At 38.8% G+C, this 19,636-nt stretch overlaps 1 protein-coding gene across 4 annotated transcripts in view; it reads left to right on the top strand.

The window, feature by feature from the left end:
- NFKB1 (nuclear factor kappa B subunit 1) overlaps positions 1-19,636 on the top strand; it is a 57,753-nt gene that overhangs the window by 24,487 nt on the left and 13,630 nt on the right. For 3 of the 4 annotated variants that reach the window (XM_051617690.1, XM_051617686.1, XM_051617688.1), the window contains 10 exons: positions 5,078-5,226; positions 6,638-6,801; positions 7,569-7,727; positions 9,582-9,686; positions 11,561-11,652; positions 12,238-12,376; positions 14,764-14,886; positions 15,941-16,030; positions 16,733-16,921; positions 18,855-18,996. In XM_051617690.1, coding sequence (XP_051473650.1) covers positions 5,078-5,226; positions 6,638-6,801; positions 7,569-7,727; positions 9,582-9,686; positions 11,561-11,652; positions 12,238-12,376; positions 14,764-14,886; positions 15,941-16,030; positions 16,733-16,921; positions 18,855-18,996 — 1,352 coding nt within the window. The remainder of the gene's footprint in view (positions 1-5,077; positions 5,227-6,637; positions 6,802-7,568; positions 7,728-9,581; positions 9,687-11,560; positions 11,653-12,237; positions 12,377-14,763; positions 14,887-15,940; positions 16,031-16,732; positions 16,922-18,854; positions 18,997-19,636) is intronic. The other variant, XM_051617689.1, reaches the window with a different exon arrangement.

The raw sequence follows: 19,636 nt of genomic DNA, 5'->3' as shown, positions 1-19,636 counted from the left end.
AACATTGCAGTTCTCTTTTTTTTAGGATTATGGATTTAAGTCCAAAAGAAAACTTTTATCAGATTAAAAAAACCCTCCTGTGTAAAATGGACATTTCAACTTCACTTTCTCTTGTTTCCTACACCTAGTCCCTAACTTGTAGCTGAGCTGGGACACAAGATGTGTCTTCCATTTGAAGGCTGGAATGCTGAAGACTTTGCTTTGTCTCTGAAAAAGATGTTTACATATTTAACCACCTCCTGTGTAGTATATTAGGAGATGGTGTAGTTCAGGATTTAGTGTAGCAGTTCTGCAATGCCAGTCTTTACACTTAAGACAAATCTGCACTGGCCAGCAAAGTGAAACTGATATAAAACCTCTTCTTTTAACAGCATGGTTGTGACAAATGGAGTCTAGATAATAGTAGTATTTCCTTATAGGATAAAAAATGGGATTAATTAGTCTTTATAATATATGGAATTATATTCCCTTGTTTAACTCTGTTAACAGTAACCCTAATATCAGGTAAAAAAATGTATTTTCAGAGGATTTTGTATAAGTTTTCATGTAGTTACGGAGAACAGAGAAGTTACAGATACTGAACATGTTATAATGAAGTTACATTTCATGACAAGTTTCATAATTACAGTAGAAAGCTGCCTAAAATTCTTCACTTTCAGTTCATTTTTGACTGCTTAATATACGTACCACACCACAGGAAAGTTTTACTGCCTAAAACAGTTGAAATCAAATCTCCTGAGCTGCTTATTCATCATTAGCTTTTTGTCCAGGGAAAAAAAGTAGTCTATAGCATAAGAAAATAGAATAAAAATCTGTTTTCTAATATCTAAGCTTACTTAACTATGTATGATTTTTTATTCGTAATCTGCTTGGGCTTATATATTCAAAAAACTGTGAGAAAACTTGTCCAGAAAATTTCGACTGGCCTCCTTGCACGTTTATCGTGTGTGTCCTGATGTTGCCTACTGATGTTAGTGTAGGCATATTCATGTTTCACACTGAGGTACTCAATCCAGTTTTGGGCTTGAAAAGAGTTTTCTGGAAATAGTGGTGTGAAGAAAATGTCCTGAATTTTCATCCCCTTGGAGGCAAATCTGTGTGGGTGGCTGCAAACTCAAGCTGCGTGTTCTCTGTGAGCTGGATGTAAATCAGCCTGAGCCCAGAGGCTGAGTAATCGATTGCTCAGAGGTGTGCTGAGCTAATGAGCATCATCTCTCTGCCCATGACTTGTTCAGCTTGGGAACCAAAGCTCCATACCATTTAGGCAGCCTTGAACCTAGGCACTCAAACAGGAGAACTGCCCATCCAGTCGTATCCTGGGGCTATCCTAAATTATTCCTCAATTTGGAGATAAGCATTCTTATTGAAATTAAGGGGATTTTAGCACTTACTTCAAGTCCAGGAGGGAGATTTATGGAAAATTAGGCCAGTTATTTTGTTGATGAACCTTCCTGGTGAGGAAAGGAGCAGCATATTTGGTTTTTTTTTCCCATAGGAATTAAATTGTAGAATGATAGATCATTGATTATAAGTTTAAAAATTATTTTTAACACCTGAATTAAAGAATAAACATGAGACAAGAATGAGCAGACTTTCTGTTATAAATCTTTACCCCTCTTCAAAACCTGTACTGAAGAAGATTCAGCCAAATCTGTATTCAGTGAGATTCGTGCTTTTTATTGTCATGGTTAGTTTGGCTGAACATGATACACGGAGTCTCTTTAGTTGGGTTCCTAAAGTAGAGACCTAACTGCAATTTTGGCATGAGAGGGACCTCACATTCAGAGGATCAGAACATCTTCAGCTCCCACTGGTTTAAGGAACTTTACACTTCTTATTTTTAGACTTCTAAGTATTCAGTTGCCTAAATGGTGTGTGTCACATCTGAAATATTTTGTCTTAAACTAGCAACTGAAAAAGAAAAAGGCACTGTGCTGTGAAGACACTATTTATAAGGAGCAAGTGATGCCTCACCTGTGGAATGCTTCTTCTGTGTGTGTGTTGAGGACAGAGCTCCAGTCACACTCTGGAGGTTAGGCAGGACTGAAGTTGTTTACAATCGTAGTTGTTACAACAGTCCTTAGGAAGAGAAATAGATATTCTTGTAGTTCCTTGCTTTTTAGGTTTGACACGGTCCTTTCTATCGTTGAACAGTTGATTTCACTTCTTGCTTGTAAGAATAACTGGAAAAACATCTTTGAAGTAGGAAAACATTCTTACAAAGTTTTTGTAAGGTTTCTGAAACTGTAAAAAAATTGGCTGGTGTCTGGTTCACAGGAGGATGTGAAATAACTGAAAAAACTTTCAACTCTTGTTTTGAAATTGACTCAATTTCAAGTTCACAGGGTCCTTTTAATCTCTCAGACAAATCTGTCTCAAACAGAAACAACAGATAAATGTGAGCCTGCAGCTTTTTAATTTTATCAGATTAGATCAATTGAATGCTGCTGCAGTGCAGGATGTAATCAGGTATTACAGCTATGCTCTTCCCAGGAACTCCATATTTTCTTTTTTCTCCCCTATCTTTAATGTGAAGTTCAGTAGCTATTTTGTTCAGATCATAGCTCTGATTTTGAGCAGTACAGTACCTACATGCTTTCTTCCTTTCATGTTGAGTATGTTTTTGTCAACACCATAATCCTTAGTTTTTTATGGATAACCAGCACTGTAATACATTCTCTACCTTTTAATGCCTTTGACAGTGTTTTTTAAGTTCTTACCTAAAAGGTGATAGCTATTTGTGTACCTTAGTGCCAGAATAAAATTTTAGTTGTTCTGAAATTGTGGTGTCAGTGATTCAAAAACAACGAAAAATCATTTCAAACTTAATTTATGGTACATAAGGTTCTTTAACCACTGAGATTACTTTGCTTGGCATAGAGATAACCTGGATGTCTCAAAATCAAGTAGGAAAGTCTGTAAGAAATACAGGTAGGAAACTGTTCAGGGACATTCTGTAGCCTTTGCACCACAGCCATCAGACTGGATGACAAAGATGGTTCTCTCTTGCCTTATGACCTACATAGAAGGTAATACGTTTTAAAAACCCTTTTGTTTTTCCCCTGAGAGAGACTACAAAGATCATGCTGAGCTGAGTAACAGGGGCAGATTGCAATCTGGTTAATGCTGCAGTTCTACGTTCTGCTTTCAGAGCCTGGAAAGTCCTTGATGTGCAGCAATTCTACCTACAGTTTCACTGTGGTTTCTACAGCTGATGAAGGATTGTCTTGAACTTTTCTGATGTGACACGAGAACATGCATGTTACTCATAGTGAATATAACACTGTAGATGTGCTGGGAACTTTATATCAGGGAAGGGCTTGTTTAGTAAGGGGTAAAAGGATAACAAATTTTTTTATGTGCCCCTCTTGAGAAGTTAATTGTAGTAGTTGTGACATGTAGCACCCAAACTTAATTATATTTATTTTCAAATGACTTTCTGAAAGTTACATAGGGATCCCTGTATTTCCTCACTGCTGGTATGTGGTGGAAGTGGTGAAACAGGGCTTATTCTACATTCTGTGGTGTTTCAATCCAGGAGGGATTACAGTTTGGAAACAGGAGGAAGCATGAGTACCCCAAGTTTTGTATTTTAGAAACTGCTGCTTGTGAAATGCAAATTAGTACAGTATTATACAGTTAACTAGCAGGCCATGAGAGTAATGAGAGGAATTTTGCACACCTGTTTCTCCTGGAACAGCTCTTTCATAGTTGGGATTCTTTTCTGCTTTTAGCGGTGAATAGGAACACAGGTAGTGCACACATTGTATGTATGCAGAGTGTTTCACCTGTGATGGAATGGGTTCAAAAGAGGGGTTAACTGGATTGAAGGAAGCTAGCAGGACTTAATAATGTGGTAAAATCATGGCAAACCCTGTTTATCAGCATTTTATCAACAATATGACCCTAAGTATTCAGTTCATCACTGATTCATCACTTTAATGTTTATCGTGATCCTTTAATGCCTTGGTTGATTAGATCTATAAGCTGCTGTAATACAAAGAACTTTGCCCAAGGCAAATTAGAAGAAAAATTAGAGGAGGAGGGAGAAAACCCCAACATTGATAAAAGGGTTAATTAAGTGAATTGGAAGGGAAGGTAATGTTTGCTTTTTTAAAAGTGGGGTAATTTTATGCTCAGCAAAATTTGAAAGTTGTACGTAAACTGAATTGAAGAGTATTACTTGTGAGGAAAGAAAATGAGGTTCTAAATAACAGATGTAAAACAAATAACTTACCGATCAAGTTAATAATAATTTTACATTTGTTTTTGAGGCATTGCTTGGTATCTCAGTTTTAAAAGCTTTTTAAAAATGTATGATGATTAGAAACTGTAATGGGAAAAAAGACTTTGTAGTCCTCCAGAGTTGGCTATACTAAAGACTCCCAGTTTATCATAGTTCAGTCCTGCAAAATCGTAGATGGGGAATTTAGCATATATCCTCATGTACACTTAAGGGGAATACTTACTGGACTGGGTAATACGTGTTGATGTAGCATAATGAGCTAACAAAGTACCTAGGAGTATAGAATTCACTCTTAAAATCTCTACCTGAGGAGTCATCGGAACAAGGCCAAGATGTTTTAAAAGTCATAATATTTAAAAATAAATATTGAAGTTTTTTTAAATTGGGCAAAATAATACATCTTTTATTTTTGTTAAATATGTACAATTTCTCTATGTACATGTAACAGTGTTTATTGTGAAGTCAATGTGCTACTTGAAATTTAAGGAGAGCAATGTGGAATAACTGGCCAGAATATAAAACTGATATTCCTTATTTGGAAAAGGTTACTGTCCTTTAGCTTTTTTCTACTTCTTAAATTTTTTTTGTCACTACTCCTGCCATTTGTATGTCAAGCTTAATTACAAAAAAAAAGTGTTGGGTTTTTTTGGTGGTGACCTGGTACAGTTAGTTTGTCAATTGTATTTCATGAGGAAATGCATACATATTTCAGCTGTTTAAGTTTGATTGTACTTCAGCTGACAGAAAGTAGTTAACTGGAATAATTACTTCTTCTGTTTAAAAAAAAAAATAATCCTAAACAATCCCACTTTTTTTATTATTCATTTACAGATCTGCAATTATGTTGGACCTGCAAAAGTTATCGTCCAGTTAGTTACTAATGGTAAATACGTCCACTTACATGCTCACAGCTTGGTGGGTAAATTTTGTGAAGATGGAGTGTGCACAGTTAATGCAGGACCTAAAGATATGGTTGTAGGGTAAGTCTGTCAACTCAAGTAAAGCTGGGCAAAGGGAGAGAGAATCATGTATGAGCACTGTAAGAAGAGTTACAAAGATATGATGAAGAGGCAGCTAAGTGAAACACTTGTGTTCACGCTCTGATCTGTTTTGTTTGTATCATAAATAGAAAAATGAATGGTGTTTCTGTTTACATCAGTAAAATTTGCCCTAAGCAGGCTAAGTAGGTTTAAGCAAATAGTTTTAACTTAGAATTTATATAGTTTCAATCTCCTGGTGTGCAGTCCAAGTTTGTATAGTAAGCCCATTCTTTAAAATGTAAGTAATTTTGATCAAAGAGAAGAGACTGTAAAATTACTGAAGAAAAGCTTGTTGCCTTTTTGATTGGTATTTACTGAAATCTGCCAATAGGGATATAGTTAAGGGGAAAGTGTTAAGAAAATAGGGTTAGTAAATTTGAAATTAACACAAGACATGTATAAACATGAAAATACTAAATGAGTCAAACTTTTTAAGTTTAAAGCAGTAAGATTATAGTGAAATTGTAGTTGGTCTGTTCTTGTTTCATTTAAAAGAATAATTGTATCAGTAAATGGAGCTGAGGCTCCTGTCTATGTTTTCAGGCTTAGATCAGGTTTCATGCTGGCTGCGAGTTTTAGTTCTGTGATCTCAAGAATGTCTTTGTTGGTGAAGAAGATGAAGTTTAAAAAGCTGAGAAGGTTGCGAGAGACAGATTATTTTAAACTGTAACTTTTGATGTCCAAGCCCAGTGCACTAGCTTTACCAAGCACAACAATTTAAATAGCTTTATTTGAAATGCTTCTTTTCATCTTGAAAAGTTTGGCTCATTTCCTAACCTGGCTTGTTTTGCATCAGATGTTTAGAAACAGCTTTCCTGTCCTCAGCTGACCCACATGAAAATTGAGTTATTGTCTTGTTTTCATACTTCCAGATGTAATTGATTTTTAAATGTGCCAAAAGATTTTTACAAAAGCAGATCTTGTATTATGGAAGTTTTTATTCAAGTATGTACCTGAAGTGTCTTGCTGAATGTCCAGAGCCTTGTTTAAAACATTTCCTTTGGAAACTGTAGCACTGTTTTTAGCTTCTTAGCTTGCTCTCCAAATAATTTCGAATGGATGCAGTTTATTCTGAGCAGTTGCTCTGCATAACAGCCCTATAGAAGTATATATAGAGAGATATATATCTATAATTACCAAGACAGAGCAAACAAAGCGTGACAACCAGATTTTCAAGTATTTTGTAAGGTGATTCCACATTGTAAATCGGAAACAAATGCATAGTCCCTAAATTAGCCTGTAGAGTCCTTTGATGGATTTCAGTTGTGTAGCTGCCCCTGGTAAGAGAGTGACTGCTGCAGGTGTAGCATAAAGCATTAAGAAAAGATTTCCCTCTGTCAAAATTCGGCAGGTTTGCAAACCTTGGAATACTTCACGTCACAAAGAAGAAGGTACTTGAAACTCTGGAAACGCGCATGATAGATGCTTGCAAGAAAGGATACAACCCAGGACTCCTGGTGCATCCTGAACTTGCATATTTGCAGGCAGAAGGATGTGGAGACAGACAACTAACTGGTATGTAGAAATGATGGCCTGGTTTTAATAGGTCTTTTACTAAAACCTGATTAAGCTTCTGAAAACACAGATTCATAGCCAGAAAGGGCCTCGAGTAGGAAAACAGCCTATGGATATGTGCTTTAACAGATGATCTGTTGTTGCTATGTTTTAGAGAATCTGAAAGAAAGTCTTTGCTGTCAACATGAACATGAGAATGGAGCAACTTCATTCCATAGCTGCCTGTACCCACCCTTGCACCTGTATTTCATTATCCTGTTAATGAGCTGATAAATAGAGTAACTTTGCATTATTGCTGTAAGACATTTATATCCTTAAGTAACTTGGAGACCTTCTTTTGAGAATATGGTTTCATCCGCTGCATTTTCCCCATATCCCTGTGAAACCCGTGGCCTGCATTGCTTTCAGGCATGTATAGAGGGGCCAGCCTTCTCTTTGTCACTTTAATACCAGGTGTTCTAGTGTCCCTAGTGGTGACTTTTGCACAGCCTTTTTCAGTTGAGAGCAGAAAATAGTAATTTTCCATGTGTCCCAGTTATATACCTTATCTCAAATAACATCTGATGCACAAAGTGAAGGATTAATGTAGGATCTTCTGAATAGCTGCTCCACTTAAATACGGAGAACCTGATGGATACTAAATTAGAAGGAAAACATTTCCTCCTTGTTGGTGCCTTTTGATAGGAATGTTTAGAAAATGCTTTCTCAATTTTCTTATGGGTCCCCTACCCCTTGTGTTAATCTGTCTGTCTACTTCTCGGTTCCAGAACAAGAGAGAGAAATCATTCGCCAGGCAGCAGTACAGCAGACCAAAGAAATGGATCTCAGTGTGGTGCGTCTCATGTTTACAGCCTTTCTCCCTGACAGCAATGGTAGTTTCACACGGAAACTTGATCCTGTTATATCTGATGCAATATACGACAGCAGTAAGTATATTTGGCTTTAATTACTTTTTTAATAAGGGGCAAGCTTTTGTACATACAAACTTGATATGCAGGTATTGCTGTACATAGACTCATCTAGCCCTGCTGCTTGCTGGTTATTTGATCAATAACAAGTAACTAACCCACAGACCATCAACCTCATTTCTATCCAAATACACATGGTATCATTCTGGGTTGATATGGTGGGATGGTGATGTAAGTTGTAAAGGAAGATTTTTATTTTGCTGTTGGCATGTTCAGTCATGCCACTTTTATAATGAGGATTTTGTAGGTTCTTGTAATTCATAAGACGAGCTTGAATTTTGCAGGTTTCAGTTGCTCTGTGTGACAAAGTATTGTCACACGAGACGTCAGGAAAAAATTACTTTTGCTTCAGTCTTTCTTGAGTGTTTGACACCTTTCAGTTTTGCTGGCCATGTACTTGTCCTTGTTTTGTGAGACTTACACAACCAGAGTTCTCAATCAATTTCCTTTAGAACTGTCAGAGTATTCTTTATATTTCTCTTACATCCCTCTGTTTGTCTTTTTTCTAAGTGAATCTTGTCAGTTCATGTTTTCCCTTGTGCTTTTTGACTATACTTGCTCATCTTACCTGAACCCTTTCTGCTGCCTGAGTTTACCTCCCTGTAGCTGTGAATTACCATGTTCCTGATAGTAATTGTGTAATGACTTAGGAAAAGTACAATTTTTTTTTCTTTCAAATTTGCGCAACAGTCATGTTGCGTGATGTAGCAGTGATGTAGCACAGCCAATATTTTGCATATGTTCACCAAGTGAAAAAAAAATGTCACTGTATTTATGGCACATGTGACCATCATTTTCTGGATGAGAAAACACAATCTGAAGTGACTCACCACACTGTCTTTAAGGAATCTTGATTTGCATTAGAAACAATTACAGATTCCATTTGTTGTCGTGACTCTTGTCTGACACCTGCATAATGATAGAGCAAAGAGAAGGACAAAGCATCGAGGTAGAGCACATATCAAGCCATATATGCAAAAACAGGTGAAGTTAACAGATCATTCTGAATCTGGCCATCAGAATTTTCATCCCAGCTAAGGAGGTGAATAGAGGGGAAATTTTCTATGCATGTTTTTGCTGATTTAAGTTGCTATATTGATGTCAGTTACTAGTTTCTGAGCTCCCAAGGCTAATTCTTAGTTGTTAGTTCCAAAAGATTTTTCTAGTTTTTTGGGGTTTTTTAATACTCTTCACTGGCACCATTCAAGTCTCTTCCATGGAGCAGACACAACTTGTGGTAGCACAACTGTCTGTCATAGCCGCTGTTACTTATCAGGTGATAGTGCTGTCTTGAGGACCAGTAGGTATCCATTGATGCCTCTTCTAAGATTCCTTGGAGGTGGGCGTTTCGATCATAGTCTGGCATGATGGCCGAGGACTGACAATGCTTTCAAGTAAGCCACAGTGTGAAGCAAAGCATTACATGTTGCATTCAGTTAGTGAGGTACTGGAAGCAACTTTTGGGTGTCACACTGTCAAGAAAGTAGGGAAGGAAAAATGATGTTCTCTTGTAATGTGCTCTTGTCATAAAGTTTGTACTAGTGCAGAGTGCTGGATGCAGTTAATTGCTGTGCTCCTTTACTAGCGCAGTAATTCTGCTGGAATGACCAGAGCCTAATTTTATAGTTCACAGTTCAACCAGAGATTAGAGAATACAAGATTATGCCTTTCAGACTAAAATCTGTTGGTTTATTCATGTTTTTAAAAAACTGAGACAAATTTAGGCAGGTTGTATTGTCTTTCTGTTGCATTTCTTTGTGCTGTGCTTTTTTTAGAAAAAAAATCTAAACCTGTTTTTTAATCTTTCAATAGAAGCTCCCAATGCCTCCAACTTAAAAATCGTAAGAATGGACAGAACAGCAGGGTGCGTAACAGGAGGGGAAGAGATCTACCTTCTCTGTGACAAGGTTCAGAAAGGTAAGAGAACGGGGTATTGTAAGGCACACCAGGGTGTTCATCTGGAGTACATGTGAAGCCTGCTGTGCTGCCTTAATATTCTCCCGTTCTGATAGCACAGGAGGATTTGTAAGCACTCAGCCTTTCTGGAAGCCAGCAGTGCAGAAAATGAATAAATCAAAATTGTCTGTTGCAGAGCAAATTCAGCTTGTGTTGTCTCTACAGAGACCATGTAATCATCTTGGTTGTTCTCTAATTTTGACCCTTACCCATGTTCTCAGTTTTTGTGGATGGTGGGTTCTGGGTGATGTTTGACTCCATTAACTAACACCTGCTCTGAATTACTTTGAAGTTTCTGATTTATTATTAAGTTCCTGATTATAAGAGTAAGTATGAACATTCTCTGTTAACCACCAGTAGGAACTGAATGTATTTAACATTGCTGCTAGTAACTTCATTTTTATGCATATATTAATGTTAGAGGTTACTCAGCGTAAACAGATCATTCTCTCAGACTCATTTTGGTAATCTCAGCTCATGGCTGTGAATGTGTCCAGATTGGGCAGTGTGGGTTTGTATGCTCTGGTTTTGAATAGAAAGATAATGGCTAATGGGATTTGTCTCAACTAAAAAGAAAAAAAGTGAGAGAGATAAATCCTTTGTGGTTTTCAGCTATAGGTAATACCTGGGACTCCCTGGTGTAGATTGCATGGTGCAGCGAGTGCCCAGTTCTCAACCAGTTTGGAATCAGTCCCTGCACATGTTGATAAAATCAAACTGACTATTTTCTGTTAATACAGGCTGTCCTTTTCCACGGTATTTCTTGAAAATGTTGTTCTACCACTTAAGAAAGAGGGATGTGGGGGCTTTGAAAAAGTTATTTTGCTTTAGTAATGTGTATACCTCTGCAATCAGAGGAACTGAGATGTAACATAACTCTTGTGTACAAAATAAATAAATAAATGTCTGACTCAGGGGAAGCCCTGAACTGGGGTTTCCCCTCAGCCAGATCGGGGTTTCCCCTGACCTCATTACTCTCAGACACCTCCTGCCTGAAGGAACTCGAGCATGCAGGACAGCGGGGCTGGAAGTGGTGGTTCAGAGTCTTGAGATCAGCAGGTGGTGGAGCAGAGGAAGCAGTTTGCTCCAAAAGCCTGTCCTGTGTCAGTCCCCCTAAGAGACAATAGGCTTTTTCTAGTTTTTTTCTCACCAGGAGTGCTAGGGAGGGAATAGACTAGTGTGATCTTTCCCAGGTTCTCCTAACAGTATAAATTACAAAAAAATAAATACAAGGAGAATGTAGTTGTTTATAGGAGCAGAAGCCAAATCTCAACTTGTCTGGCCCGTGCTGTGCTGGGGGTGAGGGCTGATGCTGGCTCACACCCTCTGAGCTCGGCGGTGGCGCTCGGCCAGCAGCAAGAGGAACTCTAGCTGTGGTACTTCAGGTTTTGCTACCGTTTTCTGAACTGAAACTGCTGGAGCAGAGAGTGTGGTTTCTACATTTCACGGTTCAAGTTCTCTCCTCCCTACATGTTTGTTCCAAGTAAAGCTCCTCTGGAATGCCTTCTAGCCCTATAATAGGAAGAGGTAGTGAAGCTAGTTCTCCTTTCAGTGCTCGGTAAATAGAGAGCAGCTTCAGTGAAGTCATTACAATTAGGCAGATCTAAAATTGATGGAAAAACTGGATTATTTATGATGTTTTCATAAAATGGATAAAGATAATTCATGTATTATTCATGTAGTAGTACCATCCACATAACCACGTTGATTTTTATCTGAAATATACTGATTTTTATCTGAAATATACTTAGCCAAATGTTAAACAATGCACAAACATCCCAAGGGTTAAACAAATGCACAGACATCTCAAAGAGTGTTTCTTTCACTCTTTGCAGATGATATTCAAATACGTTTCTATGAAGAGGATGAGAATGGAGGTATGTGGGAAGGCTTTGGAGACTTTTCTCCTACAGATGTACATAGACAGGTAAGTAACATCATGTATTATTTGTTAATGATTTTCTCATCTCTATAAATGAGGATTATATTACAATTAGTAAATTAAGTGAAAGCTTCTGTATCCCGTACTCACTTCTTCTTTTGTTCATTACTTCCTAATAATAATATAATCATAACTGTTCTTTAAAGATGTACCTTAGGTAACTCGGCAGGTTTAGGAATACAGTGCAAGGAAATTGGGAGACAGACCCATTGCTTTAACATGCCAGTTGGGACAGGATATATAAAAAGCCCTCAGAGCTCCTTTGGACACACTTAGAAAGCAACACAATAGATACTAAATTAAGAGGGGGCAAACAATGCAGTGCCAACATACATGATATGGTGATAATTTGCCTGGCAGTTCTGCCTTCTCAAAAGGACTGGAACTCAAAGGTGCAGCTGAAAGCAAAAGGCTGCTACAACAATAAACTTCCAGTTAAATTCTCTGTTGCACTTTTGCACTTGCCTCCCAAGCTGTGAACCAACTCCTACAAAACAACACAAATGTACAAGCAAAGTTGTCAAAACCCATGCTCCATGATAGATGTGCTTATCACTGTTTTCTTCACAGTTTGCTATTGTGTTCAAAACACCCAAGTATCGAGATGTCAATATCACAAAGCCAGCATCTGTATTTGTACAACTGCGTCGGAAATCTGATCTAGAAACAAGCGAACCAAAGCCTTTTCTCTACTATCCAGAAATCAAAGGTAATCTGTTAAACCTGGTTTATGTATCGGAAGCAGAAACTGCATGGTCCCTGGAAATGTTTTTAACAAGATAGGACTTGCTGGATGAGTGGGGGTTTTTTTGTGTTTTTTTTTTTGGTAGGCATTGTTTTTAGGAAATAGTATCTTTGACTCCTTGTTGTATGAAAATAGTAGTAAATCCGAGGGTATTTCCTTAGTGAGACTCACTCCCTGCAAGTTTCTTAGATGCCTGCACGCCTGTGCATACAGCAGATGGCACTCCATTCCTCTGAGTTTCTGCTAAATATCTGAGGACATTTTACTGTCAGTACTTTCAGATAAAACCTTAAACCAAAGATAGGTTGGTATATGTTGGAAAAATTACTCTCTCCTTTTGCCGTGATGCCTCAATTTCACAGACGTTTTTGGGTTTTTCAGTTGCCAGTACTTGTTAAGCAAGCCCAAGACCGTTGTTTGTGAGAGCAGGGAAAAGTGCTGTTTCAGTCTCTTTTGCTCAAAGGTTAGTCTTTTAGCCGAAGTAGAATAGCTGGCACCAGACCTGCTTCCTCAGTTGTTAGTAAAAAAAAAAGTGTAGCAGATCTGTGGTCTCTAAAGTCTACATTTGAAATGTTTGATGTGAGTGGCAGCAGTCATGCTTTTAAATATCAATAATGTTAATGACACAGAAATGCCTTGGGGGCCAAGGTCAGAATTGGTGCTTCAGTGTACTAGGAGCATAATATCTCGCTTAACAGTTTACCTGCCTGCAGGTTATACTTTTAACTCCTAATCTTGCACGTTTTCAGTGCTTAGCTTAGAGTCATGTTGAAATCAATACCCTGTCAACCTCTAAAATATGTGTGCATCAGTGTTGATGGACTAAGGACAGCTGGGGCGGGGGTTGATGTCCAAGTGAATCTACTTTATGCCTGTTACAGCAAAATAGCAGAAAGCATGCATTCCCAAAAACTTACATAGCTGCTGGAGGATTTTGTATTAGTAATGATTTCAGGAATCTTTTGCACAGGTCTTACGGAAAGTGAAGTGTGCAACTGCAGAGCAAAGTTGCCAGATTCAAAGCAAACTTCTTTTATGTGCTTCTTAATGGAGTAAAATTAATTCTGCATTGTTACGTGTATTTTCGTATCCCCTAGACAACCTGATCTTGAAATTGCTAATTAGAGACTCCTGTGGTTTTGTTTTCTTTCTTTTGTTGCAAGTGTTCACACAAACTTAGATGTGTATGTGGATTTTTTGTTTGTTTCTCTGACTAGATTGCTCTCTAGAGTTTTGTCTCCTCATCAGTGTGAGCATGCCTGGTGCATGCATACATACTTATGGATCATGTATGCCTGGAAAATAATGCACTTGTACTTTCCAGTATTACTGTTCCATGTATTTGGCTGTCGCATCTGATGACTGTGCATGACATTTCTTCTTGTCACATGGCTGTTGAAAACTATTAGGTCATTTAACGAAGGAATGATATTTTGTCCTTTCCTTGACAGTTCTACTGAATTTTAGCCTCTGTAATGTTGGTATTCCTATTTTTGTAGCTCTTGTCATGACATTTTCACTTTCCCCAGTCACTGGAATACTTCTTTTAAATCTTTGTGTTTTGCTTTCCAGAGGGGGCAAAGTATTATTTTATACTTTTGCTGTAAAATATGTTTTTTTTCCTACTGCAACTCAGAAGGGTTTGACAGTATTAAGTCCTGCTTGAAAATAAGCTATCTCTATTCTGTGGCTTTTCTGATATTTTAAGTAAATAATTTCAAGTAAACATTGCTTTCACCATTTCTTGCCATCCTTACCCCTAAACAAAAGTTCAAGGGGCACTGCAGGTACTCTGCACTGTTGAAAATTGAAGCACCTTGTGATGTGCTGACCCTTTCAGAAGGGTCCGTTTGTGAAGTAGATTCACTTGATAGAAGAGCCTGAGTTTATATTAAGCAAATTTTCTTGAACAAGTTTGGGGTTTAGGGCACTTGTGCTGGTTTATGACTTGGCTTAAACACAGAAGAATTTAGGGACCACTGATTTCTAGGGCTCTAAGTACATGAGACACTTTTGAAAGAAACTCTGAGCCCACTAAGGTGTCTTTGCATGTTTCCCCCCTGAGCCTGAGCACAAGGTACTGGCATAACTGAAGAGACGGTGCAGGCCTGAGCGATGCTGTTGGTCTGGCTGGGGACTTGGCACTAGCTTCTTTCTCACAGGAATTCTTACTGGTCAGTTACATACCAAGTTTTATGTTACTTGAAACTAGAAGACAGTCGACTCTTCTACAGCACTCTACGTTTTCCTTTATAAACTAGAAAACTTCAGTAATGCTTTATGTGCGTCCAGTTCTGTGCATGGCCTCCAGCAAGAGTGACTCCTTATCCCCTCTATCCCCTCTAACCTAGATAAAGAAGAAGTGCAAAGGAAGCGGCAGAAGCTCATGCCAAACTTCTCCGATGGCTTCGGTGGAGGCAGTGGCGCAGGGGGCAGCGGCATGTACGGAGGGGCAGGCGGCGGCGCCGGCTCCGGTAAGGCAGCAGGGCAGCTGGTTGGGGCAGAGAGGGAGAGGGGTTCTACTTTGAAAGCAGGGCAGATGTTTAGTTGTATTTTTAAAATGGGATGAGGATTTTGTCTCCTTCTAGGTAGAGAAGACCTGGCTTTACTGTCTTTATACCAGTGTTACTCATTTCAGTCAGGCATCTCCTTGTTTTCTAAATCTTTCATCAGCTCCTTTGCCTTCCTACTTGCATATAAGGCTCGTGGTGATTTGTTTTTTTTTTCCTCTTCCTTGAAGCTTTATGTCACACGTAACACCTTTCTAGTTGAGGGAGTCTAGGTCAGGAATGGTTGTATTTTAGCTTTGTTGCTTCCTAGGGATTTAAAGATACTGAAATTCATGAGACAGCTTAATTAAGTACTCTCTTGGGTGCTTCAAATTAAACAGGTTCTTAATTGTTTCTGGGACCAGGAGTGGAATTTGGCAAATTAACCCTGTTAGTACAGATAACCATTAAGAAATTTGAGATGCTATTTAGCAAATCTACTGTGCTCTGTCTGTTGAAGCCAGAGCATATCTGAGATGCAGAATCATAAAAGAGCAAGCATTGCTTTGATTTTTACAGCAGAGCATTAAAAAACCTGTAGATCAGCACATGTCATCTGAACCCCAATACTTTTGCAATGCTTTTTTTAGAGAGGGGGACAGAGCAGCAGTTTCCAAATGGTTACATGCCTTGCTGGCAGCAGGTCTGTAGCACAGCACCAGGATACAAATCTGTTGTAATCACAAAGATTCAAAAGCACAGAGGTAGCTTGTGAAGGCTCAGGTAATGCATTTGTGTGGCATTATGGATGCTGGGACAGAGTGTGTCACTAGTCAACCACCTAGAATTTCTTTGGTTTTTTTAAGGGGTGGGGAAGATTTCACCTTCAGTCTGGAAAATTTATTTTAATCAGATGGAATAAAGCAGAAGGTATGTGGAAAACAAAAAGCAGTTATTTAGGTTCAGTATTCTTCTAGGTGGTGTTTTAATTGCTTTAGGGAGTAATTCCATTAATTTTTAATATTTTTCTTTTCTTCAGGGTTCAGTTATCCTTCATATGGATACTCTGCTTTTGGAGGGATGCATTTCCACCCTGGCACAACAAAATCCAATGCTGGAATGAAACATGGTAACAGTAAAAATGTCGTTCTTGAAACAGTTAAATTGAGTTTGACCATCTATTTTCTTTTACAGTATAGGTCTAGCTAAGCATGCTGGGGAGGGCTTCTATATTCGTTGTATGTTTTGAGCAACAGCTCTTTTCGTTTGCTTGAATGTGCTGATTACAGGTGACCCAAGCACTAGACCAGAGAAGGAAGTAGCTTCCTTTGTTGCCACAATCTGGTACTATGCAGTAGCCCAGAGAAATAACACAGAAGTCAATGGTAAAGATTTAAGTTAATAATGAGGGTACTCTTGGCTTCCCAATATAGGGAAATAATTTCCATTCTATCTGGTGAATACTCTGTAGTTATTTCCAAAGCCTCAGGGATAAATTTGCTGTCAGAAAAAAAAGTGAATCTGAATAATTCTGCTAGATTTCCTGAGAATACTTGACTTGCTTTCTTGTACCATAAAAATAGAAAGTATACCCGCTGTTACGCATGACAGTTTATCTCTAAAGCAGAAGCTGTCAAATCCAAAACATTACTTCAGAGCAAGTCTGTTCCTGTGTGGTGGCATCCAAAGTGTTATGATTCTTGAGTAACATCCATGTCAAAGTAAATTTTTTTATTCAGTCCATTAGGGTTTGGTTATGGCTAGTTGAGCTTTATCACTTGCATAAAAAAGCAACATATTGGACACTAATCATACTATTTTTTATTTGAAGGACTATCAAACAGCACAACTGAAGGAGGTGGGAAGGCCTCTGATAAACAAAGTGACAAATGGGACATGAAACATGATGTGAAAGTGGAAACTATAGAGAGCAATGAGTGCAGAACCTCTGGTGATAATGAGAAGAAGGATACTGCTTCTTGTAAAACTGAAGTAAATGATGCAGATTGCAGGTGGCAGGGTGAGTGATCAAAATTAAAAACACCCTAACAGTTAGACTAGAGAGACATGGTGGCAGTAGGAATTAAGCAGGAAAGAATTTTTTGTTCTTGGCTTTTACTAAGTGCACTGTGATCTAGACCACTTTAATTGTTCCTTCCTTGGTCAGGGAGGACTTTATCTTGGGTGTATCAGCCCTGTGTGACACTTGCTATTAAAAGCACTAGAAACTGTGGCTTGGGAAACCAAACTTGTGTAGCAGATGGGTTATAGTTGTAAAAGCCTCCAAGGTGTAGCTTCTTGTGATCTGAGAAACGGACAGTGCTCCTAAGAAAAGCTGAAGGTCTTGCTGTTGGCAGTTCTGGTTGTGAGAAATCCTGTGACTGATTCAGAGAGCAAAATCTTTCACTGTTTTTTGAAGAAACAATAATGTCCATTTAGCAGTTGCCAAGGAGGGGCCTGAATTGTTGACCTGGTTTTGGAATAATGAACATTGTAGGCAGGAAGTTGACTGTTTCTTTATCTACTATAATGACATAAAAAAAGCCAATTTCAAGCTGTTTTATATGAAAAATAGATGCAGAAGTGCTTGCTCCATGAAATGACTACTGCAGGGTAGAAGAACATTTTAATATTAAACTAAACAATGCTATCATGTAGTATTTTGAAGGGTATCTTTTTTGTGTTTTTGATAAGAGAAACGAGGGAGGTTCCACATCCAGTTTTTTGAACTTTGGAAATGTCTGTACATCTGTTTATTGCTGCTACTTAGTGTTAACTGTTAAATAGCAAATATAAATGTATCAGCCTGGGCATATAGTATAGGATCCACCGTAGCGAGGTATTTACTAGAACAGTACGCTTCACAGATAGCTGAGTAAGTCTTTGGCTTACAGAAATGATGTATCCATGTTCCTCATGGATACACTTCTAACCCAGTTTAAATGCCTGGGCTTGTGTAGCTGGAAATCATGAGTATTCTCTCCCTGTGTGTGATTTGAATGACAAAGTCTGTTTTGCTTGTTTGCTGTTAGTAATTTCTAACTTTACAGGGTTTTATAGAAACATGAAACTGTTCAAAATACAGGCTGGTTTCAGATGATACTGCTTCCCAGAATGATGACTGTGGTTTGAAAGTTCATGTTTCATTTTCGCTAGTTTCTTGCTGATAAAGAACCACAAAGGTATTGACGAAGCAGCAAGAGGGACTTTTCTTCTACAGTTAATTTCTTTCCGCATCTCCCTCCCTTTTGCCTCTGCAGCATGACAAACACTACTGCTTTTTGAAAACTGAGTGGTTGTACATTTAATAGATCTAAAATCAGGATACTACAAATACTAAGCATTGTAAACACTGAAATGCTTAAAGAGGTGAACAGACTCTCCATGCTGCTTCTGTAAAGCAGGAGTGACTGTGTGGTTTGAGTCAGAGAGGAGGCACAAAGCCCTGCATGTATGCTGTAGCTTTCATGTGAGTTTCTGTGCAATAGTTGACAGGTCATTCAGGCTTCTTGTGTCTTAGTTTCCTCAAGTCTAAACTACTCTCAACTGCATAGGAGGTTCTTCTAAGTGCTGTATGGACAAGAGTCCTTAGATGTCACTTGCATCTAAGGAAATACACATTCCTTCTCCTTTTATCTCATTACACGGTAGTGCACATCAATGTAATTAATTCAGTGCCACTCAAATTAAAGGTAGCTTCCAGAGTTTGACTGTTCTCAGGATCCCTGCTACCTGCTCAGCACTGTCATAGTTTTTCTTCCAAGGCACCCATTCCCTCTATCCTTACCTCTCAGGAGAAAGGAGCAACTTGTCTCAGTGAATTAGTAAATCAGTAAGTAGTGCTTTTGGTGGGCTGCACTTCATATTTCTTTGGCAGCACAAATGCGCATCAAAAGAAGGAAGTATTGCAAGTAAGACAGCTGAACTGCTGAAGACAAAACTTTTTGTTGCAGATGGTCTGTTCCTGGAGAAGGCCATGCAGCTTGCCAAGCGTCACTGCAATGCTCTCTTTGATTATGCTGTAACTGGAGATGTGAAGATGCTGTTGGCTGTTCAGCGCCATCTCACTGTTGTTCAAGATGATAATGGAGACAAGTAAGTTGGCCTATGCTTACTGGGTTGAAAGTCACGTTTTTGATGGCAGAATGATATAGCCACAGAATTGTAAAATGTCTTGGGTTAGAAGGGACTTCTAACGGTCATCTAGTCCAAACCCTGTACAATAAGCCAGGGACATCTCCAACTAGAACAGGTTGCTCAGAGCCCTATCAAGCCTAACCATGAATGTCTCCAGGGATGGGGCCTCCACCATCTCTATGTTACCCATTCCAGTGATCCACCACCCTCATATTAAAGAGCTTTTTCCTAATGTCCAACCTAAATCTACCCTTCTCTAGCTTAAAACCATTACCCCTTGTCCTATTGTTACATGCCCTTGTGAACAGCTCTTCCCCAGCCTTCTTATAGGCTCCTTTCAGGTACTGGAGGGTTGCTATAAGGTCCCCCTGGTGTCTTCTCTTCTCCAGGCTAAACAACCCCAACTCTCTCAGCCTGTCTTCATAAGAGAGGTGCTCCAGTCCTCTGATAGTTTTTGTTGTCTTCCTCTGGACATGCTCCAACAGGTCCACATCCTTCTTGGGTTGGGGGCTCCAGAGCTGGATGCAGTACTCCAGGTGAAGTTTCACCAGGGCAGAGTAGAGGGGCAGAATCACCTCTGTTGATCTGCTGGCCACAC

This window comes from Apus apus, chromosome 4, assembly GCF_020740795.1.
Source record: "Apus apus isolate bApuApu2 chromosome 4, bApuApu2.pri.cur, whole genome shotgun sequence".
Taxonomy (NCBI): Eukaryota; Metazoa; Chordata; class Aves; order Apodiformes; family Apodidae; genus Apus; species Apus apus.
Note: the sequence above shows the minus strand (reverse complement) of the source record. Positions and strands in the feature narration are given on the sequence as shown.